General features: G+C 48.4%; 1 protein-coding gene across 2 annotated transcripts; it reads left to right on the top strand.

The window, feature by feature from the left end:
- Positions 1 to 7,868: 7,868 nt before the first annotated feature.
- Positions 7,869 to 24,140, top strand: SALL1 (spalt like transcription factor 1). 2 transcript variants are annotated; one of them, XM_036834494.1, is made up of 4 exons: positions 7,869 to 7,966; positions 9,604 to 9,696; positions 18,712 to 22,139; positions 23,275 to 24,140. In XM_036834494.1, exons 2-4 carry the CDS (start codon positions 9,621 to 9,623, stop codon positions 23,713 to 23,715), a joined length of 3,945 nt encoding a protein of 1,314 aa, XP_036690389.1. In that variant the 5' UTR covers positions 7,869 to 7,966; positions 9,604 to 9,620; the 3' UTR covers positions 23,716 to 24,140. The 2 variants fall into 2 exon arrangements, with proteins under 2 accessions (XP_036690389.1, XP_036690390.1); XM_036834495.1 differs by lacking the exon at positions 7,869 to 7,966 and adding an exon at positions 8,014 to 8,327.
- Positions 24,141 to 25,095: the final 955 nt, after the last annotated feature.

Here is a 25,095-nt window from a genome sequence, read left to right as displayed (position 1 = left end):
GCAGGAGCCAATCCCAGTGCCATCCCCATCAAGCCAATACTTTTTCCCAGAATGAATGTGACCAAGCCCCAAAGAATTTTTAGGGTTCAAGTGTTTAAATGTGACAGTGGCAATTTCCATTTTCTCTTTAAATTCCTTATCTAAAACCTCCATTTCCAACATTGTTTGAAATGCGAAACCTAATTCTTCAATTTTACTGAGCTATGATTTAAGTACACTGAACCGCCCATATGTAAAGTATACAATTTGATCAGTTTTGAAATATGTATATAACTGTGAAACCATCACTACAATCGAGATAGTAAACATTTCAGTTACCCCCAAAAGTTTCCCTATGCTCCTTAACAATCTCTCCTTCCCTCCCCCTCCATCCCCACGCAACCATTAAAACACTAATTTACTTTCTGTCACCATAGATTGGTTTGCATTTTCTAGAATGTTATATAAATGGAGTGATACTGTGTGTACTCTTTTGGTTCCAGCTTCTTTCATGCAGAATAATACTTTTGAGACTCATCCACATCATTGCAAGTATCAGTAGTTCATCCATTTTTTGCGGCTAAGTAATATTCCATTGCATGGATATTCCACAATTTGTTTTATCCCTTCAATTGGAAAAAAAAATTTTTTTTAAATGATATTTAGTTTCCCTAACCCTCCTGAAAGCATTATAACAAGGAAGAGGAGAGGAAAAGGGAAGACGAGAAAAGAGCAAACTTCTCCAAGCTCGTTGTCTCCTCATGCCTAAAATGCCTACATGGAGCATATAGTAGGTGCTCAATAAATGTTGGTTGAATAAATGAAAGAATAAATGAATGGGAAGCTTTGCAGTCATTATAGATTGAATTGTATTTTTTAAAGTTATAAAACCTTCCATTTTGAAAAATCTCAGAACTCCCTGATGTAGTAAAGATATTTGGGAGGTCACCCACCAACGCTGCGGGGTTACTCTTAGACCAACTCCAAGGCCAGGAGGAGAATGGACAGAGCAGCCAAGACATGGAAACCTATTTAATGCAATGGTGAGAAACCCAGCCTAGACTATCACCACTGCCCTGGCTGGCTCCAGTGCTCCCACAAATCATCTGAAAGGCTAAATCATGTTTAAATCCCTCTGATTGTGACCACCGGGAACTATGAAGGACACTCACGCATAATTTACATACTGCCAAGCTCCTAAGAGCCTCTAAATAAAGCCCCGGAGGGCCCCCGGGCACTATTTTTGAGGAGAAGGACATCAAGTGACAGATTAAATCGAGTCTGCTCCCTCAACGCTGGGGAAAAAAGAAACCTCACTCTCTGCTCGCTGACATCCGCGACTGTCTTAAACTGCATTTGCTGTCAGATGCTTCCCAAGGAAGCCGATGTTACACCGAAAACGGGTACACATGTGCTATTGTCTCTCCCGTTTTACACAACAGCTCCACCGCTAACAGGTATCTTGGCCCAGACTCTTTCATTCTTTTTCCAGATTCTAACCATAAAATGTGTTTTAATCTCAAAGCACAGGGGAAGGGGGGTGGTTCACAAGAGCACTTTGCATTCCACCAGTAAATGTTAAACTACATTTGGTCACAACATGGTTACAATACTAATACTAAGTTGGTCCATGCAGCAGTCACCAGAGGTTTTGTATCCAGAATAGACCAATTACTGGGGAGAGCAGGAAAGACTGATAGGAGGATTTTTCCATCCCACCCATTAGATTTGGCTACAGAATGGTCTACTGTAATGACCATGATTAATTTTTTATAATCTGACAAAAATGGAGAGCAAAAAAGCCATAAATGGGCGGTCTAAGTAAACACTGTAAGTGATTTAGACCTTTCAAGCAGCCCAAAGAAAAACAGCACCCGTTTAATTGTTTTGTTTTCCGCACAACTCAGAGGAGATCACACCATCAAAAAGACAAATATGTGAGCCAAATAAAACAACCAGGTGCATACAGCCTGGCACCTAAGCAACAGGCCACTTACATGGCCACTGGTGCTTACGAACCTTCTAGAAGCATGAAGATGATCTGCCCCGGCCCAAAGGACCCACATGCAAAACAGGGCTTGAGTACACGCACAACCTGCTCTAGTTTCAATCTTCTTTATTAGTTGGGACTTCCTATTAGAATGTTAGAAATACCCTAAGATTATGCACTGTTTTACCCTTGCTCCTATACTGTTCCCCTCAGCCCAACACTGAGCCAGGCAATAATAACAGGCTCCCAGGAAATAATCTGTTTGATTAATTGTCTGTAAGCAAGGAAAGGAATGATAGTGTTTGTTTCACAGCTGTTATTCCCCATGCCTCACATGTTACTCTGTAGAGTGAATGAATAAATAGATAAGTGAATGGATGGATGGATGGATGAATAGAGAATGATATTTTAGCCATATTGTATCATTTGATTCCCACAACAAGCCTGTGAGGTAGTAACAATAGTAGTTAACACTTACGTTGTGCTAATTATATACCAGCCACTATTCTAAATTCTTCATACATATTAACTCTTTTAACCCTCAAGAGCTCTATGAAATAAGGACTATTATTATCTCCATTTAACAGATGAGAAACTGTTAGAGGCAGATGGAGGTCACATTGCTAGGAGGAGGCAAAGCTCAGTCCTTGCTGGATGCTCTTAAGCTCTGTGTTTCCTCTGCATTAGCTGCACTTGATGGAGCAGGAAACAGAGGCTAGTGAAATTAATTTGAACAAAGCTACCCATCACATGGGTGCACACCCAGGACTGTGTTCCCAGGACACCATCATATGACAGAGCCAGGATGGGAACCCCAAGAGCCTGACTCCAACGCCCAAGCGGGACATGTGAATAAAGCTGGTCCGTGGCAAATATCTGAGATCAGGAGAGGAGAGATTGTCAAGGGGGGCTGAGCTAAGAGGCTGGTTTTCTCAGCAACTGTTCTCCCAAACTGGAGGTACTAGGGGGTCCAGGAGGGAAAGAGAAAATAAAAACAAAGCTGGAAAATGTTTCCACCCCAATTCTCCTGAAATCCTTTTGTTTGGGCTGGAGAAGGAGAGATCTGCTGGCATCTTCCCATTTGGGGGCCCTGGGAAAAGGCCACAGCAAGTTTCTAGCCAAGTTCTAAGCAAAAGTTCTGTCCATTACAACCTGCGCGAGATTCTGAGGAAGGCTTCCAGGGATTGGGTTTTACTATAAAGTATGTCAAAGAGTCTGGGGGCGGGGGAACCCAGGATGAAAGAATGGAGGCCGGGACAGAATGAGAATTATAAATGGGAAGAGGAAGAAGAAGTTGGAGCTAGTTTCTGACATGACTGTGAAGGTGCTGATGGTTTCAGGATTGTAACTTAAGAGATAATTGCCTCTGTTTTGAGAAGGCACAAGGAAGCAGGGAGACACAGGTTTGGAATTGGGAAATTTTAGTCTCTTAAATGTAAAACTCCATGTTAAACTGGATATTAAGTTGGAAAGAATTGTAACTGTGGCTAGAGAGATGAGGATGAACATTGGGAGAAAGAAATATCAGTGCAACAATTTAGAAAATTTCCTTGAGCTGGAAAAGGTGAAAGAAGGAGAAGAGAGGGGTGGGTTATTCCCCCCCCCACCCTTTTTTAACTCATCACACATAAAGGATGCAGGTTTGAACTGCACCAGATGGATGAATTGAACTTTGCTGTGGGGATGGGGTAAAGTTACAACTCTGACTCACTGCAGCCCCAAGAAGAAACACCTCTCTCCCTCAGAGAAAGCCCTTTCTCAGTAGAGAGAAATATTCCCTAAGAAAGTCATAGCTCAGCTGAGACTTGTGGGATTTGTAAATTACCCATAATGTGAGTGACAGTTCAGCCTTGCTCACAGGCTGCCAGGCAGACAAGGGCCAGGACCCCAGGATGGTTCTGAAACTCCATGTGGCCATTTGATTAATCAAACAGAAACCAAACGGTGCTTTCTTCTCTGAACACTGACCAAAGAGAAGCCATCCCGGAGCAAGGTCTCACTGTATGCAGCTTTTTGTAAAACCAAGATGCACCTCTCTTTGGGTATTGTCGATCTGTTCTTTTAAAAAGGGACCTTTTGCTAGAGAAAGAGGCAGAATATATATATATATATTATGTACATATATTATATATGTACATAATATATATATATATGGTTGAAGTTTGTTGCAAGAGATTTGCTAAATTAGTTCATCTAGGCGTCCCATAGGGAGGTCATTGGAGCGGATCTCTTTTATGAATGAAAATGAGCTTCCTGGCAGACCCCCCAGTCACACGCTGAAATGCACACAGAGTCCAGGGCTCCAGAGATCTCACACCTATTCCCAACATATAAGATATAAGAACTGATTACTATTCACTGGATCCAAAAGTCCTACTTCTTGAGCTCAAAGATGGGAATAAATCTGTGAGCCCTGCTGGGCTTTCTGGACATCCTCCTAATAGGTTCCAGGAATTAGCTACACTCTATCGCATGGTGATGGGTTTTTTTTTTGTTTTTTTTTCACGCTCAGAAAACCGCAAAGGGATTTTAACCAAAAGGAAGCAAAGGTTTTCTTTTTATAAATTTGATTAGTCTTTTTCACTTTCTCTACCTCGATACATTTCCTTTGGGAGGCATTTTATACCCGGAGACCCCTTAGCGAGGCACTGTTGCATGCAGGGCGCAGTGAATTTAAGCGCAAGATGCTCAGTGTAGACGGAAAGTAAAAAATCACAGGCACTTGCGGTCGCCAGCGAAGTCAGTTTCTAAATGCCGGCTTGCAGATGGCCCTGCAAGAGAAGAAAGACGAAGTTTGCCAGTACTGTGGGACCCTTGGCTGGGATGCGCGCGGCTGGTTACCCAGCCCGCCCTCCGCTCGCCACGGCTGAATTTCCCGCCGGAGCCGGCGCCTGGGCGCCTGGTCCCCGCGCTGCACCCGGCGCCGGTCTGGAGATAGCCCTTGGCTGCGGGCGGCGGGTTCCCCCAGAAAGTGCGCCTTTTCGCCGCCGCCGGGACTTGGCTGCTGGAGAGCCAGCGCGCCAAGCGCTCGCGGCAGAGTCTCCGCAGGGGCCGGGGGTACCCACCTGAGTCTGCTCCCCCAGGACTCGGGTTCGAAGCCTCTCCAGTGGCCGAGGAGAGATTAGGATTTGAGCGACAGCAGTTCGGTTAAGGAAGGAGTTTCTGAAACTCTCGGGGAAGCGAAGGACCGGGGCTTGGAAAATAAGCGAGCCTACGGTGGGCTTTCCAAACTTGGTCTTTGCTTTTTATCATTTTTCCTGCCCCCTCCTCCCACCACTCTGGCCCCAACCCTGGGAAAGAGCTTAAGGGCTAGGGTACTAGCCAAGTCAATCCTTCCTCCTCCCCCCGCCCCAACTTTCAGACAAGAAAAATATAAATAAATCCCAAGGGTGCTTAATGCGGGTGCATTCAGCCGTCCGCATCCCAGCACACGCCACCGCCGCCACCACTGCCACCACCCACTCCGTCCCTCCCACCTCCGGGTAGGGGAGGGACTGGGAACCTGATCTCCGGGCTCCTGCCCCTAATATTTCCCCATCAATAATGTTGATACCATCGGTGTGCCTCCACCCCCGCCCCCGGGACGCCGCGGCCGCCTTTTCGCCGCTTTCTGCGTGGCACCAGAAAACGAAACCTCCTCTCCTGCCCTCCTAACTTCGGCCGGGGGGCCAGCGGGGCCTGAGGCCGGGGGGCTGAGGAAGCAGGGGCGCGGGGCAGGGCGAGTGGGGCCGACCTTCAGTTCAAGGGTAGTAGAGTGTCCAGCCCGCGCCGGCGGAAAGAGAAGGAGCGTCCCGGGCCCAGGCCAGGCCTCATTCCAGGCTCCATCCCAAACCCGGGGTCACACTGGGCCGGAATAAGGTCGCTTTGCGGGTGGAAGAACCAGGCCTCAGAAAAAGGGAGGCTCAACACCCTCTCCCCGTCCCAGGATCAGGGGATGAAGGGGAGAGGCCTGGAAACCCCTTCGCTGGGAATTCGGCTGTGGCCCGAAGCCTTGGGGCCCAGCCCTTCGGCCCAGACCAACCCACCAAGGACTCCGTAGGTGTTGGGAAAACTGAGGGCACGTGTTGGTACAAACACAGGCATCAAGCCCCCCAGATGTGAGTTTCCACAGCTCGCCAATCGCCGCCCCCGGGTGCGGTTCCTGTCGGCCCACGAGGTCACGACCCTGGCGCAGCCGCTGCCTCACTTCGGGCCACCCCCATTCCTTGACGTGGAGCAGCCCCTAAGTGCCAGGCCCGTCAGTCCGAGTTCCCCAGCAGCTGCCCCACCTAAGGCGGGGACCCGCGACCCCCAGTAGAGCGCACAGGTCTCTTGAATGAGCAGGGCGTGGGGATGGGCTCCAGCTGTGGCACCTCGCACTCCCAGCCTTCTTTCGACCCGCTCAAAAGTGCAAATCGACCCCCACTCTCTCTCCGTTTTTATTAATTTAATTATTTCTCTGCCTCGCGGCACACGAAGCCTCACCCGTGCGCCCTGGCAGTGCGGCGCCCGTGTCTGCGAACCACGGAACTTGGGCCTGAGACAATGGCCCGTAATTGATGTATTGCCGTCAACAATAAAGACCAATTCTCCTCTCCCGGCCATTCCGACCATTCCCCTCCTCCCATCCCCCCTCCTCCACCTTCCCTCTCCTCTCTCCGGGCCACAGAGGGAAAGAAAACAAACAAGAAATTAGCGGGGGACGCTGCGCACGGAGCGAGACCCCTGCCTCTACGCCTTCGAGGACGCAAAAGAACGAAAAAAGTTATTAAAGTTTGGATCTCCCCAATTAATTCGTCTCTGTTCGCCCATTTTTAATTAAACATCGCGAAGCTGCTTTTGCGTGTGCATTTCGTTTGGTTGGTTGTTTTGGTGTTTGTTTGCGGGGGGGAGCGAAAGCTTCCCCCCCCTTAATCTTAATCACACATAGAGCAAGTAACGAACACGTGCGAAGCTACCCCCCGAGAGCTTCCCGCGGAGCACGCGGCGCGAACCGGGAAGAGGGGTTTGCGGGATCGCCAGCTCCGCTTGGTTCCTGGCAGCACGCGGTGCCCGGGAGACCCGGACTTTCAAGAAGCCAGGATTGTTAGAGACGGATGCGGGGCGGCTCCAAACGCGGGCATAAGCGGAGAAGCGAGTGTGCAAGTGCATACGGCCGCGTTGGTGTACCTGGGAGAGCGCGGGTTGGGGTGTCTGCGAGGATCACAGTTTGCGGAGTGTGTGTGTGTGGGGGGGGAGGGTTTACACGTGCTCCTGCACACTTTCCCGGGTGTCTGGGGGAAGCGAGCGGCTCGCACCCCAGGAGCACGCAGATCCATCTTTGCCGAGGAATCTCTTTAAATATTCAGTGAGAAATAATGGCATTTGAAGCACCACCTATGGAAACATTATTATCTTCATTCTTCAACATCAGCCCCACTGATGGCTTCGTTTGTCTTTTTATCAAAATCTACTGTAACCAACAGGACCTGGGGAGAAAGAGCGAGGGGCAGAGGGTGTGTGTGTGTGCGCGCGTGTGTGTTAGGAACCGAGCGAGGGCAGAAGAGAGGAAAAATAAGCGGGAGAAAAGGTGAAGAAAGGGCGAATAAGGAGAAAGGAGAAGTTATACCAAGAAAAATAAAGTCGCCAGGAGGAAAACAGAAACATTCACCCGCACACAAAAGATTTAGGTTTAAAAAAAAAGGGGGGGGGACGCAAAGAAGCTAGAGAGAGTCATGGGGGAGCGCAGTAGGGTCCGGAGTACCCGAAACTCTACCCGAAGATTGGTGCCCACTTCGCGCGAACCGACTGCGTTCCTCTCCAGACTCCAGGGCGCTCCCGAATTGGGGCGTCCTTATGAGCCCTCTCCTTTCCCGATCGCGAGATAGGGCAGGGATTGTGTATCTGCACCCCCCTCCTCCCCATTACTCAACCGAAGTTTAGTTTGTCCCTCGGGCGCAGGACTTCGGGAACCTTGGAGCGAGGAGACCCTGAGGCGCGAGGGGGAAGAGCTAGGCTGAGACGAGGACTGAACCTCAGGTTCGCGGGCGCCCGAGCCCAGCGGAGGGAGTGCGGACCCCGGGATCCCCATTCCGGGCTCTGGGGCTCGGGTGGGGAGGCTGCATCCCAGCCTGGGGAGATGGAGCTGGTGCGAAAAGTTTGGGCGCCGCTGTCGGCAAGTGCCTGAGAGGTGGAGGCGAGCTTCTGCCGGGCCAGACAGCTGCGGACAAGGACCCCCTGCTTTCACTCCCGGCTCAGCTCGGCCACCTCGCCAGGAGCCTGGGGCACGGCCCCCTCCCCCAGGTCGGGGAGCCCAGGGGTCCCGGGGACTGGCCTTGCCCGGAGCCCGGCGGGGCAGGCCCGCGCCTCCCGAGGCCAGGGGAGGGTTGCAGCGTGCTGGGTAAGCGGCAGCCCCTCCCCTCCCCCAGGCTGGAGCTGAACTCGGATCCCAGGCCGGTCCCCGCTCGCCGCCCGCCCCGGGATCTGCGGCGCCACGGCCGCCACCGCCTCCCCGCGGAGTGACGCACCCTGCAGCCAACCCGGGCAGCCGAGGGGGAGGTCCGGGAGGGGTCCTGGGCGGAGCCGGGCCGCCCCCTTATCCCACGGGCTCGGGGCCGCTTCTCCCGAAAACTTCAGCCCTAATTGTCCTGGGAATGTCCGAGGTAGAGAAAGGGAGCGAGGGAGCAAGCGAGAGGCTGGAGGATCGGGGCCCTTTGAGGAGGATCGGGGTGGCGGGAGAGCTGCCCCTCCCCCCAAAGCCCCAAACCCGTCATGTTCCCAAACCTTTCCTTGGTCCTCTTCTCCGCGCCCCGCGAACCCGGGATCCAGGGGATGGAGAACTCGGGGCGAAGGAGCGCCGAGCCAGGCGGCGAGCGGGAGGGAGGCCTGGCCGCGGGCGGGAGGCGGACCGGCGTGGGGCTGGCTCTTCCCCACTCGCTTATATTTTTTTTTTCAGTGGGTGTGGGGGTGGGCTGCTTTCTGGGAGCTCTTAAAGAAACGAAGAAACACTCAAGAAACGGGACTTCCTCCCCCCAAATCCCGCCACGGGACTCCCTCCCCCCGCGGGCCGGCGCGCCTAGCGCCGGAGTTGGGAAGTTCGCCGCGCGCCTGCAGCCCGGGTCCCCAGGCCCCGCCGCCCGGCCCCACCCCCCACCCGGGGAGGCTTAATTCCGGGGAGGGCATGCTAATTTGGGTCGGCCCAGCCCTGGATGGGGGGGCCGAGGGAGGGAGGGGGGCTCAGGCCGGGGTGCCTGGTGCGCAGAGGCGAGGAGGCAGGCCCCCGCTGGCCCGGCCGCGGAGTCCCTGGCGGTCGCGAAGAGGGTTAACCCAGTGTCGGGCGGCGCGGCGCGCAGAGCCAGCCCCGCGGCCGGCTTATTGGGCCAGCGCGCGGAGAGACAGGGGTCTGCAGCAAATCACGAACTAATTGATTAAGGCGAGCGGGTTTGAATAGCGCTGGCCCGGTGCCAATCGCCTTTCAAAGAGCCCCTCTATGATTAATCGCAATGCATTATTGATAATCATAATTATAGCAGGACACATGCGCGCTGCGCCCGGGGCCGGGGAGCCGGGGAGGGGGCGGGCGGGCCGGCGGGCGGGGGGAGCCGCCGCCGCCGCCGCCGCTCGATTTCCGTAATTTTGAGAAGATTTTTTTTTAGTAATTTTTTATTCTGCCCCAGCTGATGTTTGAGCCAGCATGTCGCGGAGGAAGCAAGCGAAGCCTCAACATTTCCAATCCGACCCCGAAGTGGCCTCGCTCCCCCGGCGAGATGGTGAGTGCTTCGGACCGCGCCGCGGACACACACACGCGCACACACGCACTCGCACTCACACTCACGCGCATTCGCACCCACGCACACGCGGCTGGCCCCTGCGCCCACCGCCCCGCCGCGGCGCCGCCGCCGCGTCCCGAATCGCCTTTTCGACTCCGCGATTTTTTTTTTTTCTTTTAAATTTTCAATTTGCCTTTGCTGGGCTTCCCCCCTTGCAACGGGGAAAGCAAACACTTCTCTCGGCAGGATCTTTCCGGAGTTGTTGGGTCCTCCTGTGGGGAGGAGAGAGGGCACGCCGGCCTTGCTTCTCCGTCCCGGCTTTTCCGCCAAGCTGCGGCAGGGGCCCGGGTGCCCGGCGGGGCGCGGGTGCGGGCAGAGGCCGTCGGCCCCTGCCTGCGCGGGGGCTGCACGGGCTTCCCGGCCCGCGCCCGGGGCCCCGGCCTGGCCTCCGCCGCCCTGGCCCTGCTGCCTGAGGGAAGGAAGTTTACTTTGTGCTCTGGGCTCAACTCGGAACGTGGGGGGAGCTCCCTGCGTCGCGCTCCCCCTCCCCCCAACGTTCCCACTCCTCCTGGGCCCGCACCGCGGAATGGGGTGCCTTTGGGAGTTCGGAGCTGCAAGAAGATGGGGACCTGTGTTGGGGCGCCCGCGCCTGACACACCGGGGTGGAGGCCGGAGTGGAGAGTGCTCTTTGCTGCTGGGTGCTCCCCAGACTGAGTGCCGGCAGACGGGGCAACAAAGTGTCGGGGTCCGGCTACCCAAGTTTATCCCAGCATCTCTTCTCCCAACGCATGCATCCCCCGCGCCCCCAAGAAATCTTTAAACTCGGTTGGCTCCCGCTGAGGATCGTGGTACCTTGTACTTCCAGAAGTCGTAAGGGTCGTTTTTTCCGGAGTTGGGGGGCTATCTAGCCACGAGAGAATCCCCCTAAAACAGAGGCACTAGCTTCTTACGATGGAGACGACAACTGAGGGATCCCGAAGGGAACGAACAAGTCCAGAACAAAGTTTGTGTTAGGGAGCTAAGGCCGAGAGTGGGAGAGATCCGGGCAGGGAATCGGGGGTACAGAGGGAGGACACCTCGAATCCTTCCTTATTCCTAAAGGTGTTTCACTTTAGGGGCCTCCGAGCTCCCAGGCCCAGGGCCAGAGGCGATGGAGCGGTGCTCGGGCTCGGTTCCCTGGGCACAATGTTTGCCCCTCGGCTGCGGAAGGACGAGGGGCAACCCCCAAGCGGTCTCCGCGACTCGGGATGCTCCAGTCCCGGGCGTCATTTTGGGGTGTGGAGGAGGGAGCTGGACCCCGATAGGGCTCCAAAGCGTGCCCTTTAGTCGGCACCTCTGTCCCCTAAACTCTGCGGCCGCCCGGGCCCCAAGGTCCCGGGGTCCTTCCTGAGAGGCCTGCTTCTCAGCAGAGCTGGGGCGCAGGGACCCGCGCAGAACCCAGGCAGAGAAGCGAAGGGACTCCCACCCCCTAAACCCCGACTGTCCTGAAAGGGGACTCCTGGCGTGGGGGGTCCCTTAAGAAATTGGGGAGAACAGAGACCGATTAAGGAATTTGTTTACAATATTTGCTCCCTCCACCCCAGTACTTTCTCGAGCTTCAAGCCTTACCCAGAGCCTCTGCGATTTCTCAGTCCTCTGAGAAGAACCCCTGATCCCCGCTTTCCACCCCAGGCGAGACCGGGTAGTCGAGGTACAGTGAGGTGAATTACCCAAGGCCGCTGCCACGGTATTTTTCTGGGTTTTCTCAGCTGGTTTCTTCTGCATCTCACTCCCACACCCATCTTTCCTAAAGTTTCTGGTGAGACCTTCCTCACAGTAATACTGTTAAAGTTAACAGTTTGTAGAGGACCAAACCTCATGGGAGGAGAGGCAAGAGTTTTGTAAGTCTTTTTTTTTTTTTTTTTTTAATAAATGTGTACTGATTTTCTATATTTTCAAAAAAGAAAAAATAAAGGCTCAGGCTTCCCGGAGAATTGATGCTTGCTAGATCTTTGCCTTTTTCCTGTCGCCTTCTGAATCCGGAGTTTTTAATAGTTAAGGCTTCTCATAAAGCGATAGCATAAAAGGAGTTCACTACCTCTGACCATTATTATTTATTAGGACTGTTTTTTTTTTTTTAGTTTATTTGAGCTTTGAGGTAAGTTAGTTAAGTCACTGAATCAAGTTTCCTTTCTTTCTTTTTTCCCTTTCTTTTACTTTTTTCCTTCCTTCCTTCCTTTCTTTTTTTTTCTTTTTTATCCCCAAAAGCTGGTTCATTGTCCTAAGAGGCAGTAAACTGTTAGGGGCACCGTAGGAAACACTCGCCTCCCAGCCCCCTTTCTCACCTCTCCCTACCCCCCTCCTTTTCTCCAGTTGTAATGGTTTTAGATTATGACTGTTTTTACATGGTTGAACAATAAGTTTAGGAGAAGCTGCCTAGAGGGTAGATTTTGTAATAGGGTTACAGGATTTAGTATGTTGTAATAATATTAGTACACAACTAATCCTCCTCCATGTCTGATTTACAGGAGGGCCTTACACACTCCAGTTCTTTTTATTTGGGAATAGTTGTGAGCTACAGAGAACTGAGAGATCATGACTTGTCTCCAAGTTACCTTTAAAAAGTCACCACCTTTCATGCAGTATATTCAGCAACCCATTCTTCTATCCACCCAGAAAATACACTTCAAAGAGTTGTCGGGTTCTGTTTTTTGGTTTGCCGGTTTGTTTTAATCTACACAAAATTGTTAAATTTTTAGAAGATAAACCTTTCCTTAAACAATGTGGTTCCTTTTTTTTTCTATCTTGAGATGGGCTTACAATATGGCAAATGAAATGCTGAACATACCAAATGAAATCTAGTCGGCGGTGCCCTTAGCAGATGCTGGCACCTCCAATTTCGTGACCTCGGCCCAGAGTGGGAGCTAGAAAAGTTTGTAGACCCCAGTTACCACAGCCCTGAAGGAGCGACTCCCAAGGCCGGGAGCAGCCAGGCTTGCTGTGCTGCATGTCACGCCTGTGTGTGTTTAAGTGTGTGCGCGCGTACAAAGAAAATCCCAGCCAGGCTCAGCAGCCCCGAGGATAACTTCATCGGAACAAGTTCAAGAAAACAAGATTATTTGGTCAGTCTTACGATGTTCATATTTTACTTCTACTTTTGGTGCAGCTATAAAACCCTAAAATAAACTGGGGGATTTTTCTGTTTCCTATGAAACCAAGACTTTGGCACCTTACTTGTCTCTTAAATGATATTCAACAAGTCTCGAATTACTTGTAGAAAGATGACTGCCATTGGGAAAATTATTTACCGAGATAAATAATTCTGAGGAAAGGGCACATTAGAATCTAATGATTTTATATGTGGGTTCTTTACTAGAGATTTGGATTTCAGAGGGGTGTGTGTGTGTGTGTGTGTGTGTGTGTTGGGTTTTTCTTCTTTGGGTGGTGTTTTTAAGATTCCTGGAACTACATGGATGGCCCACTCAGACTCCATTCATTTATTAAGAAAGGATTTCGGTGCCCAGCCTTTTCAGGGAAAAGATCATATTGGAAGAAAGATAAAAGCATCATGAACTGGAGATAACACCCTGCCTCTCATATAAAGTATCATAAAAATTCCTCTTATTTATATTAATAATGAAATTCCATTATTTACCGAAGTAATTTACTCATTGTGAGCAGCTTAATGGCAACACATTGATTTCTGGGCCCAAAGGTTAGAGAGAACTGTAATTAATTGCTTTTTTTGAAAAACCGACACCTGCACGATAAGGCAGTTGGAAAGTACTCATGTTTAATCAGGCCTATTTTAAGTTTGTGGTATAATGGAAGATTCTGGTTGAGAAAATGCAAACTGTTTAGGGGGGATTTGCTGCAGGCTGTACATACTTCCAAAAATGTGACAAACGCACAAACAAGCGAAGGGTGGATGGACACGAGAGAGCGTGTGTGAAAGTGGATTTGTGATACCGAATGTTTTGTGATTTATTTTACATCCAGGTTCACCTATGGTTTATAGGCACGAGTGCCAATTTATAGGTTATTCTTTGGGGACTTTATTTCATTTCTTTCTACTTTCGCAGGTAGCAAGTTGTCTTGACCCACAGTCCTTTAGAAAGCAGAAACCCAAATTTTTAACGCAGAGATCTTACCGAAAAGCTGGGGGAGACTTTGACCAGCAAGTTCAGTTTTTTTGAAATTGGGAAAAGCCAAGCTCAGTGGAGTAACGAGAACTAATTCCTTCTGCAGACTTAATTCGGTTTTTCTAAGGTACCTCCTGATACAGCTAGCCCAGTCTTCCCAAATATTCTTAGATTACCAAAACGGCAGTCATTGAGCAGTTGAACGAAGGAGATGGTAAATTATCCCAAGAACCAGCACCCCTCCCCCTCCAAAAGAAAAAAAGTCGGTGTGCCAGGCTTTGGAAAACCTAGATGTGTCGAGCTGTTTTAACCTTTGCTAGCCTCCTCCCATGCAGAGGTGACAAGGTCCAGATCATAATATGTCCTTCAGAATCTTCCCAGTGACCCCCAAATTGAGTCTTGCTAGTCACTTAGCAGGAAGTTCGAAGTTTATTTTAGTTTCACCTTATCAGCTTGGCTTCTTTTCCTAACCTTATTCCCCTGTCACCCTCAGATGCCAGACCCCCAAAGGGGAAGATTGACAGGTAGTTCCCATAGCTCAGTTTTACCCTCAAACAACAGGGATTTAGTTTCTTGTGCCTTTGCCAATGTTTATGTAGTCAAAGTTTAGATCTCGCCTTAAGCAGTCTCTTTTACGCGTCACTGGAAGAGGAAAGCCACAAAGAAGTTTTTGAACAAACCCTTGCAACTGGAACCCCATCTAGTGTTCAGTTTGATTCATCCAAGGGGAAGACATTTTCCCCTTTCATTTATTGTGTACCTTAGGTGGGCTGGTATCACGATTTTCAAAGGACTGTCTTGTCCGTGTTGTTATTTTTTCAGAGATTTTTCCCTTGTATTCTTCACCTCGAGAATACGCTAATCCCAGCCAGAACAGTGAGGGGACTTGAAGGAGGCCAGTAAAATGTGTCCATGTGGTTGCATATCCCATAGAAGAAACTTAAGACATTACAGAAAATATGCAGAGCATATGTGGCGGTGTTGAAAATTGCTTTGGAATCTTAAGCTGGACATTCGGATGCAGGTTTTTCCCAGGTCTGTGAAAGAAAAAGAAAACAAGAGAAAAGACCAATCAATCAAAAATGTTTGTGATAGCCTTTCGAAATTGGTCTACAAAAAGGAGCAACCAGTTAAAATGATAGGTTCCAAAATCACAATCTTGTGAGGTTTTATTAAGAATGTTAATGTGATCTGAAGGTAATGGGAAGTAAAGTGAAGGGTCTTTCCGGGGAGCTCCAAAAAAGAAAACGCAACATGGTACAGTAGGGCTGTTGTGTTGTTTTGTTTTGTTTTGTTTTCCTGGATGGCTAAACCTTTCAGTGTGGGGCATAGTTGTATTTTTGTTTTCTCAGCAGACAGATACACTGGAACACTTCAATTTTCTGTCTCCTATTCTGCAATGTTTAGTTCAGATGATGAAAACTGACACATTTGAATTGGGCATCAAGAACCTAAACAGTACAATGAGAACTAAAACATCTGGGATTTTCATATACATTGGCTGGAGCTATAAGATCACCTCCTCTCCTGACCCAGAGCGGGGAAAAGAAACCCAGAAAATTCCAAATATCTTTTTGTGTGTACATACTTAGAAAACCACTACTTCTTAAATTTTTCTATATGACCACGATTACAAAATTAATTTGTATGCAAAATCCATAGAAGAGGAACTGGAATATTGTTTTCACCATAGTACAGGGAACAAGGCAACTGTATTTACTATAAGGGGGTCACCAGTTGCAATCCTGTGTAACAGATTATTGAGAGAGATGCAAGATAGCAAATGGTCAGAAAAATGAATTAGAACATGTTTGTGTGTGTGTATATCTTATTACAACTTAAAATATTTCCTTTGGTAGTTAAAGATTCAAACTAGTCCTCATGTTTTGTCTTTTTTTTTTTTTTTTTTTTTTATAAAGCTGTTTCATTGGAATTCTGTTCAGAAGGCAGATAGATTTAAAGTTAAGAACGATTATAGTGTAGCGACACCTGATTTTGAAATAAATCAAAATAGATATCAGGATTTTTTTTTTTTTGGTGTTCATAAACATCAGGAAATTAAATTATTTGACTCTACAGTGAGATCAAATGTCAGCTTATTAAAATGTGAAAATCTAAGCTAAAATATGGGCAGCTTTTTTTAAACACAGTCTCTTTCTTAGAAGAAGGCAGGCACTTATTTTTAAATGTCTATATTTTCCATCCAGTTAGCACAACCCTAAATGTAAAAATGTTCAGGTCAAAAAACTTGAAAATTCTCAAGTGAGTCTTGAAACAGCACAAATGCAGAATTGGAGCACAGGAAAGTAATAATCAGCTAAATCCTGTAAAGTAACCTTTTTATTTTCTCTCTATATTATGAGAATATCAGATGTTTGCAAGTTATAAAGAATTAAAAATGCCCTTTAATCGTGAGCACAGATGTGCTAAATATTTGAAGCAACTGCATTGTAATGTGTACAATTGATGAAGTCAGTTTTCTGATTTCCCTTGCTAGTTATTTAGTTCTGAATCTGTCATTATTTGTCTAAGCCCAGCTGACCAAGCAAAACTGTGTTTTAAAGTGGCTTTATGTTTTGATAAATGTGAGCTGGTTGAAAAGTATTTTCCACTGAATGCAGAGCTTAATAGAACATGCTGACATAATAGTTTTAATGCATTTTGTTGAAAATGTGTGAACAAACAGAATAGCTTTTGTTCCTTCATAATTGGCTGTAAAAGTAGATGGAAACATAACCATTACATATGGAAATGTGCAAAGAGAAAGAAATAACATTTCGGTTGAATATATTAGGAATTGCATTTCCTAGTTTAAAATAAGCATCTGAAATGGATGCATCGTTTAAAATTGGTTGTCAAAATAAGCAACTTTAAACAGAATTTTTGTCACATTATTTTCATCCCAAGTTAAGCAACATAACTTTAGCGTATTTTGTTTACATTATTTTAAAGCAGTGAGAGAGACAGAAAGGGCTTAAAACAGCACCTTGAATGTGCAGAGGAATCCTGTGCCAATTAGGATGATTAAACGTTAAATTAAAACTGAATCATTATTGGTATTTTCTGCTCCAACCAAGATTTGTTTGGTATTGTTAATGCATTTTGCACTATACCCTTGCGGAGATTAAAAGATGGGTATTAGGAAAGCTAGCTTGTTAAGTATAACTTAGCTACTCAAATAACCCTCCCAGTGAATAAAGTGCGCATACATTTGGCATACTTTACCAGGGCTTCTAATCAACTGTGGTATCACTCAAGGCAAACAGAGTTAAGGAATTTTCAGAAGTTAGTATTTGGGTATTAATTATATTTTCTGGAATGCAAAACTACTCAAGCTTTTCTTTTCTTTTTCCTTTTTTTTTTTTTTCATGTTTACTACAAAGAGGCAAATGGCAGGCTCTTTTGAGTCAACTCTAAGTTTACTGAAAAAGCATTTTGATTTTGCGTTTATTCATATTTGCAATTAGTTTTTTTTTTTCCCCCTGCAAGTTTTCTGGGAGATTCAATTTGGAAGTCATGGAAACTAACTATTATCTGATTCAGTTCTGCAGAAAAGCACACAGGGAGGTAATCCTTGAATTAAACAGTTTTTTTTTTTTTTTTTCACAGCCTTCGGAGATGACCACACACCATTTGTACAACAGAAGTTGGTGTTCCCCATGCTGGGCAAACAATGGGACGCCATCCTGTCTTTGAATAGGATGTTAGCTTGGAGTTGGAGATTTTTATGTTTAAAATGGATCTTAGTGAGAAGAAATCTGAGCAACCAGTGGAAACAAACATGAAATAAAGGGATTTTATAATGAAAGGTTCAGGACAATCTGTTAAACAATTGATAACAGTTAAGAGCAAACTGTTTTTAAAGGCATTCAGACAAGGAGAATTGCAAAGCATTTCCAAACTGGAAACCAAGAATAATTCTTCACTTCCCCTTAACTGCACATCTTTCTTTAAGTTGATGTTTAATCAGAAATGTAAATCCTGTGCCAGTTTTTATACATAGAAAGAGCACTTTTGTTGAAATATTTAGAGGCATAATGTTGCCATTTGGAGCATAGTGGCATATATTCCTTGATTAGTGGGATGGTAGCCATAGTTGCATTCTTTAATTTTAAAAATAAACATGCCACAGGGTGATATATAGGTGCCAGGCAGGCCTTGTAACGGATTATGATCATTGTGTTTCTCTCATGTGTGTGTGTGTGTGTGTGTGTGTTTATGTGTGTGTGGCGCACGTTGCTTTCTCTTTTGTATTCAACTGAGTCTTGAGCGGTCTGGAGGATTTCTTACTGATGTGGCTAAAGTGTGCTTGTCACGGATCAGACGTAGCTCAGGTTCTAGGTAGGGGCTGGAGGTGATTTTCAAGTTGTCAGTCTTCAACTTGGTGATGTGCATTTTTTTCCCCCTTGTCAACCACTGATTGGAACCTGAATGACTACAAATTAGTTTAGTGACAGAACAAACTGTCACAGATATCTTTGAATCAGTTGAAAATGAATAAGGTTGACAGAAACTCAAGAGCCTAATAAGTCCTCAGGATGGTGGCTGGACCGTCTCTGGATGAGTAGACAATAACGTGTATAAAATATTGGAAATCAATATTTTGCTATGGAATTTCATTATGCACCAATGTCTGCAGTTCGCAGTATTTTATATTTTGATGGATTACCTGAAGGTCATGGCTCTCGGAGATACCAGATTGATAGGAAGTCCTCCAACAGCCTAAAAATTTAATCATGATTGTTCTTAGGGAATATTGATTGTTTTTCAGGGGCCACAGTTTTGAGTTTCGCAGGGAGAAAAGAGTTGATCAACCCCTTTCTCTCTTTTTGAAGTCATGGATGTCTGGGTGTCCTGGCTCACTCGCTAACCCTGCTCCTTTTGACGTTTGCAGGAGACACAGAGAAGGGTCAACCCAACCGCACCACTAAGAGCAAGGATGCCCACGTCTGCGGCCGGTGCTGCGCCGAGTTCTTTGAATTGTCAGATCTTCTGCTCCACAAGAAGAACTGTACTAAAAACCAACTAGTTTTAATTGTAAATGAAAGTCCAGCCTCCCCACCTGAAACCTTCTCCCCCAGCCCCACTCCGGATCATCCCGAGGAACAGATGAACGACACGGCTAACAAAACAGAGCAAGGAGACTGCAGTGACCTGGCGGAACCCCACGGACCGGACAGGGAAGAGTCCATGGAGGTGGAGGCCCCAGTGGCCCACAAAGGCGCCAGTGGCCCCCTGAGCAGCGGTGGCGACAGCAGCGCCCCCCCAAGCTGCAGCAGCGGCAGCTCCTGCACAGGTACCTCAGCGATCACAACCTCTCTACCTCAACTCGGGGACCTGACAACACTGGGCAACTTCTCCGTGATCAACAGCAATGTCATCATCGAGAACCTCCAGAGCACCAAGGTGGCGGTGGCCCAGTTCTCCCAGGAAGCGAGGTGCAATGGGGCCTCCGGAGGCAAGCTGGCCGTCCCGGCCCTGATGGAGCAGCTCTTAGCTCTGCAGCAGCAGCAGATCCATCAGCTGCAACTGATCGAACAGATTCGTCACCAAATATTGCTGTTGGCTTCTCAGAACACAGACTTGCCAACATCTTCTAGTCCTTCTCCAGGTACTGTACGAACATCTGCCAACCCCTTGTCCACACTCAGCTCCCATTTATCTCAGCAGCTGGCGGCAGCAGCTGGGTTAGCACAGAGCCTCGCTAGCCAATCTGCCAGCATCAGCGGTGTGAAACGGCTCCCCCCCATCCAGCTACCTCAGAGCAGCTCTGGCAACACCATCGGTCCACCCCACAGCGGCTCTTCCCCCAGCGTTCACGTACTGGCGGCGGCAGTTCCCACCCCATCCTCGGAAAAAGTGGCTTCGGGTGCGGGTGCCTCCCACGCCCATGCCGGCAACCCCGCAGTCTCGGCATCCTCCTCACCAGCTTTTGCAATAAGCAGTCTATTGAGTCCTGCATCTAATCCACTTCTACCTCAGCCGGCCCCTGTTAACTCGGTTTTCCCCAGCCCTTTGCCCAACATCGGAACGACGGCAGAGGATTTAAACTCCTTGTCTGCCTTGGCCCAGCAAAGAAAAAGCAAGCCACCAAATGTCACTGCCTTCGAAGCAAAAAGCGCTTCGGACGAGGCCTTCTTCAAACACAAGTGCAGGTTCTGTGCGAAGGTCTTCGGAAGCGACAGTGCCTTGCAGATCCACCTCCGTTCCCACACCGGAGAGAGGCCGTTCAAGTGCAACATCTGCGGGAACCGGTTCTCCACCAAGGGGAACCTCAAAGTCCACTTTCAGCGCCACAAAGAGAAATACCCTCATATCCAGATGAACCCCTATCCCGTGCCTGAGCATTTGGACAACATCCCGACCAGTACCGGCATCCCCTACGGCATGTCCATTCCTCCAGAAAAGCCGGTCACCAGCTGGCTAGACACCAAACCGGTCCTGCCCACTCTGACCACTTCAGTCGGCCTGCCGTTGCCCCCGACCCTCACCTCCTTCATCAAGACCGAAGAGCCAGCCCCCATCCCCATCAGCCATTCTGCCGCCAGCCCCCCGGGCTCCGTCAAAAGTGACTCCGGGGCTCCCGAGCCGGCCTCGAGAAACCCGGGTGGGCTCCCAGAGGAAGCGGAAGGTTCCACTGGGCCCCCCTCCAGTGGCAAAAGCGAAGAGAGCGGCGTGGTCCCCAGCTCAGCCCCAGCCGTGAGCACCGGCGTGCTGAGTTCCCTAGCATCCGACGTTGGCCCAGGCAGTGCCTCGACTTTCACCAACCCTTTGTTGCCGCTCATGTCCGAGCATTTCAAGGCGAAGTTTCCTTTTGGGGGACTCTTGGACTCAGCCCAGGCTTCAGAGACATCCAAGCTTCAGCAGCTGGTCGAAAACATTGACAAGAAGGCCACTGACCCCAATGAGTGTATCATCTGCCACCGGGTCCTCAGTTGTCAGAGCGCCTTGAAGATGCACTACCGCACCCACACCGGGGAGAGGCCCTTTAAGTGTAAGATCTGTGGCCGGGCTTTCACCACAAAAGGGAACCTGAAAACCCATTACAGCGTCCATCGTGCTATGCCCCCGCTCAGAGTCCAGCATTCCTGCCCCATCTGCCAGAAGAAGTTCACGAACGCCGTTGTCCTGCAGCAGCACATCCGAATGCACATGGGGGGCCAGATCCCCAACACCCCGGTCCCTGACAGCTACCCCGAGTCCATGGAGTCTGACACGGGCTCCTTTGATGAGAAAAATTTTGATGACCTAGACAACTTCTCCGATGAAAACATGGAAGACTGTCCTGAGGGCAGCATCCCGGACACGCCCAAGTCCGCGGATGCGTCCCAAGACAGCCTGTCTTCCTCGCCTTTGCCTCTAGAGATGTCGAGCATTGCTGCTTTGGAAAATCAGATGAAGATGATCAATGCCGGCCTGGCAGAGCAGCTGCAGGCCAGCCTGAAGTCAGTGGAGAACGGGTCGGTCGAGGGGGACGTCCTGACCAACGATTCGTCCTCGGTGGGTGGTGACATGGAGAGCCAAAGTGCTGGCAGCCCGGCCATCTCAGAGTCTACCTCCTCCATGCAGGCTCTGTCCCCATCCAACAGCACCCAGGAATTCCACAAGTCACCCAGCGCCGAGGAGAAGCCACAGAGAGCAGGGGCAAGCGACTTTGCCAATGGTTTGTCACCCACCCCAGTGAACGGTGGGGCTTTGGATTTGACATCTAGTCACACAGAGAAAATCATCAAAGAAGATTCTTTGGGGATCCTCTTCCCTTTCAGAGACCGGGGTAAATTTAAAAACACTGCTTGCGACATTTGTGGCAAAACCTTTGCTTGTCAGAGTGCCTTGGACATTCACTACAGAAGTCATACCAAAGAGAGACCATTTATTTGCACAGTCTGCAATCGTGGCTTTTCCACCAAGGGTAATTTGAAGCAACACATGTTGACACATCAGATGCGAGATCTACCATCACAGCTCTTTGAGCCCAGTTCCAACCTTGGCCCCAATCAGAACTCGGCGGTGATTCCCGCCAACTCGTTGGCGTCTCTCATCAAGACAGAGGTCAACGGCTTCGTGCATGTGACTCCTCAGGACAGTAAGGACACCCCCACCAGTCACGTCCCTTCTGGGCCTCTGTCATCGTCCGCCACGTCCCCAGTTCTGCTCCCAGCTCTGCCCAGGAGGACCCCCAAACAGCACTACTGCAACACGTGTGGCAAGACCTTCTCCTCGTCGAGTGCCCTGCAGATTCACGAGAGAACTCACACTGGAGAGAAACCCTTTGCTTGCACTATTTGTGGAAGAGCTTTCACAACAAAAGGCAATCTTAAGGTACCTCCCTCCATCTGTACCTCACCCAGACCCACCCCAGCAGCCCTCTTTCTCTCGTGGCCATTGACTGTTTGTAAGGTACGTTCCCAGAGTCTTCAGTCCAGATAGTCAGGGAGAGAGTTCTCGAAAGGGAACCTGTTGCATGTGACTGATGTGGAGAAATGTGGGTGCCCGTGCAGGTCGGGATCACGGCAGGGCAGGCTGCAGCTTGCTGAATGTCAGAGCGCATTGAATAATTTGGTACCTAAGCGAAGCGGCGGCCTAGTCCTGTTGACTCGCTAAGTGCACCAAATGAATTGCTTTACCTACCAAGTCAGACAGCCCAGCGTTGCCATGGGGTATTGATTAAAGACCTCCATGTGGCCTGTGTGCTGCCCGTATCACTTAATAATTACAGTTCTCCTCAGCGTTGGCATCTATTTTTTCATAACTCTGCAGTCCAGCGTGGTTTGTCTCTCTAAGAACAGTAACGTCACTGCTCTGCTAATGGGTATTATGATAATTGATCATACAACATTTCCTACTGATATGTGTTGGAAAGAAAGCAAATATGCTTAAGTTCTAGAGCAACAGTTGAACACTCTTACTGTGTACATTTTTCTGTTGACAGAGTATTTCTCTAGAGATTGCGGCCAGTAATGTGAAATGAATAATTACTTTCTGGCTTTTTCTCTCCACGCACAGGCCCTCCAATGGGCAATCAGTGAGGGGCACTTTCTTCCCATCTGAAAAGGACATTTATAGGGTAAAAGGTGTCAGATGCAATACTTACCATGGCAATGAGAGTGGACATAACAATTCTCACCCTGAAAGGAGCTATCTGCAACTGACTGGCTTGCTTGAGGCCATTATAAGCTAAATACAGGTAATAAAAAAGGAGTAAGTAAGGCATCCTTGCCCAGGCAGAGGCAAGGAGGCCCAGGGCTACAGAGAGCAGACACCTTATTACCAGCAGACTGGAGTGGACGGTTCTTGTTACCCTTCCCACTGTCGGGCAGGTAATAAGAATAGACATTGCAGCCACTTGCCCTGTCGAGTGCTGGGATATGAGTTGAGACAGATTCAGCTATTCAGCTTCTCCCTTCTTCTCTCTCCCCTTTTTTTCTCCCTCCTCTCGTCTCTTCCCCCATCCCAGGTACACATGGGCACTCACATGTGGAACAGCACCCCTGCCCGCCGGGGTCGCCGGCTCTCCGTGGATGGCCCCATGACATTCCTAGGAGGCAATCCCGTCAAGTTCCCAGAAATGTTCCAGAAGGATTTGGTGGCCAGGTCAGGAAGTGGGGATCCTTCCAGTTTCTGGAATCAGTATGCAGCAGCGCTCTCCAACGGGCTGGCGATGAAGGCCAACGAGATCTCGGTCATTCAGAACGGCGGCATCCCTCCAATTCCTGGAAGCCTGGGCAGTGGGAGCAGCTCACCTATTAGCGGGCTGACGGGAAACCTGGAGAAGCTCCAGAACTCAGAGCCCAGTGCGCCCCTGGCTGGCCTGGAGAAGATGGCAAGCAGCGAGAATGGAACCAACTTCCGTTTCACCCGCTTCGTGGAAGACAGCAAAGAGATCGTCACAAGTTAAATCCGCTCTGGCTGGAGAAAGAGCATCCCCATTCAGAATGAGACCCAGGGTTGCCTCCTACTCCTTGCCCCGTGCCCCCCACCTTCTGGTCCCCCCAGATCTCTGAACTACAACATTCTGAAGACATTCTTTTGTACCTTGTTCAACTTCTAGAGTTCTAAGAAAGCTTATTTATTAGTGATATAACCTGGCTTTGCAAACAGGATGCAAGCATTAACTTTGGTCTTCTGTATTTTTGGACTAAATACTAATTGACTAGAGTCCTGTAAACTTGCTGTAACATTTATGGCAATTGCAAGTTGCCCTGCTAGGCGGTCTTAATCTGGCATTAACTTATTTTCTATATCCAGTTTAATATGAATCTGGTGTTGATGCAATGCCTCAGTGATGCATTAGATCTCTAATAAAATCTGTATATAAATGTACACTTTGATCCTGCTGGAAAATTTTATCAGCAAACACATTGTCTAATCTTTCGAAACAAATTTAAGGAAAGGACTGAAAGTACAGACTGAACTGTGTGGTTCTTTGAAAGGTTTGGGTTTTTTTGATTTTTATTCTAAAATTCAATCTGCTTTTTTTTTTTTTTTTTTTGGTAGATTTAACCCTTTCCGTTTTGAACTGCTATTTGTATCGTGCTTTTTACTTGAGTCGTCCTCAATGTTAATAAGTTTCTGTACAGTGATAAGCACGCAGAATTCTCTAGAGAAAATACAAGTGTTGTTTTGGTAGTTGAAACTAAGACGTAACATTTTGCCTTGTAGGTATATTCACAATAGAAAATGTGTGCTGGAATTTCACAATGCTGCTAAGTATAGCATCTTGAACAACCTTCAGTGGAGAAAATGTAGATGCTCTTGTATATACAATAACAAATATCACTTTCATTAAAATGTACATACATTCCTTACAAGAGCAAATGCTCCTTCTTGATCAAGAGAGCAGGTATAGTGTTTGTTTATTTTGTATTAGGTTATGGAAGAAAAAAATTGGACTGTTACATGCACTTTCTCGGAAAGTTGAAAGGAAAGGGGGGGGGTCCAATTTCTTTAACATTTAATACTTACTAACAACAGAGATACTGTAATTTTACTCAAGTAATCAAATACATTTTTTTTTGCAACAGATAAAATACTGTGTCTGTGTTTTTAGAGTGCATTTCTATTTAGCCAGGGCCCCGAAATGTATTTTAACATTTCCCCAGGCACCAGTAAATTGAGTGTGTATCTCTCTCTAAATAAGGAATTGTAAAAGGCATAACAGAAACAGGTTTGCATGGGCATGTGTTTTCTTTTTCTTTTTTCCTTTCTTTCTTTTTTTAATTTGGAGGATCTAGATATTCTCCCAATACCAATTGCTTGTTGGCCACTCTTCTTACAA

This window comes from Balaenoptera musculus, chromosome 19 (genome assembly GCF_009873245.2).
Source record: "Balaenoptera musculus isolate JJ_BM4_2016_0621 chromosome 19, mBalMus1.pri.v3, whole genome shotgun sequence".
Classification (NCBI taxonomy): Eukaryota; Metazoa; Chordata; class Mammalia; order Artiodactyla; family Balaenopteridae; genus Balaenoptera; species Balaenoptera musculus.
The sequence above is the reverse complement of the archived record's forward strand: the minus strand, read 5'-3'. Positions and strand labels throughout refer to the sequence as shown.

Bases quoted from the DNA above. Each gene is read 5' to 3' on its own strand.
- SALL1 (XM_036834494.1), top strand. From the start codon at position 9,621: ATGTCGCGGAGGAAGCAAGCGAAGCCTCAACATTTCCAATCCGACCCC. The intron at 9,697-18,711 runs GTGAGTGCTTCG...TGACGTTTGCAG, and splicing joins CTCGCTCCCCCGGCGAGATG to GAGACACAGAGAAGGGTCAA. The intron at 22,140-23,274 runs GTACCTCCCTCC...CCCCCATCCCAG, and splicing joins CAACAAAAGGCAATCTTAAG to GTACACATGGGCACTCACAT.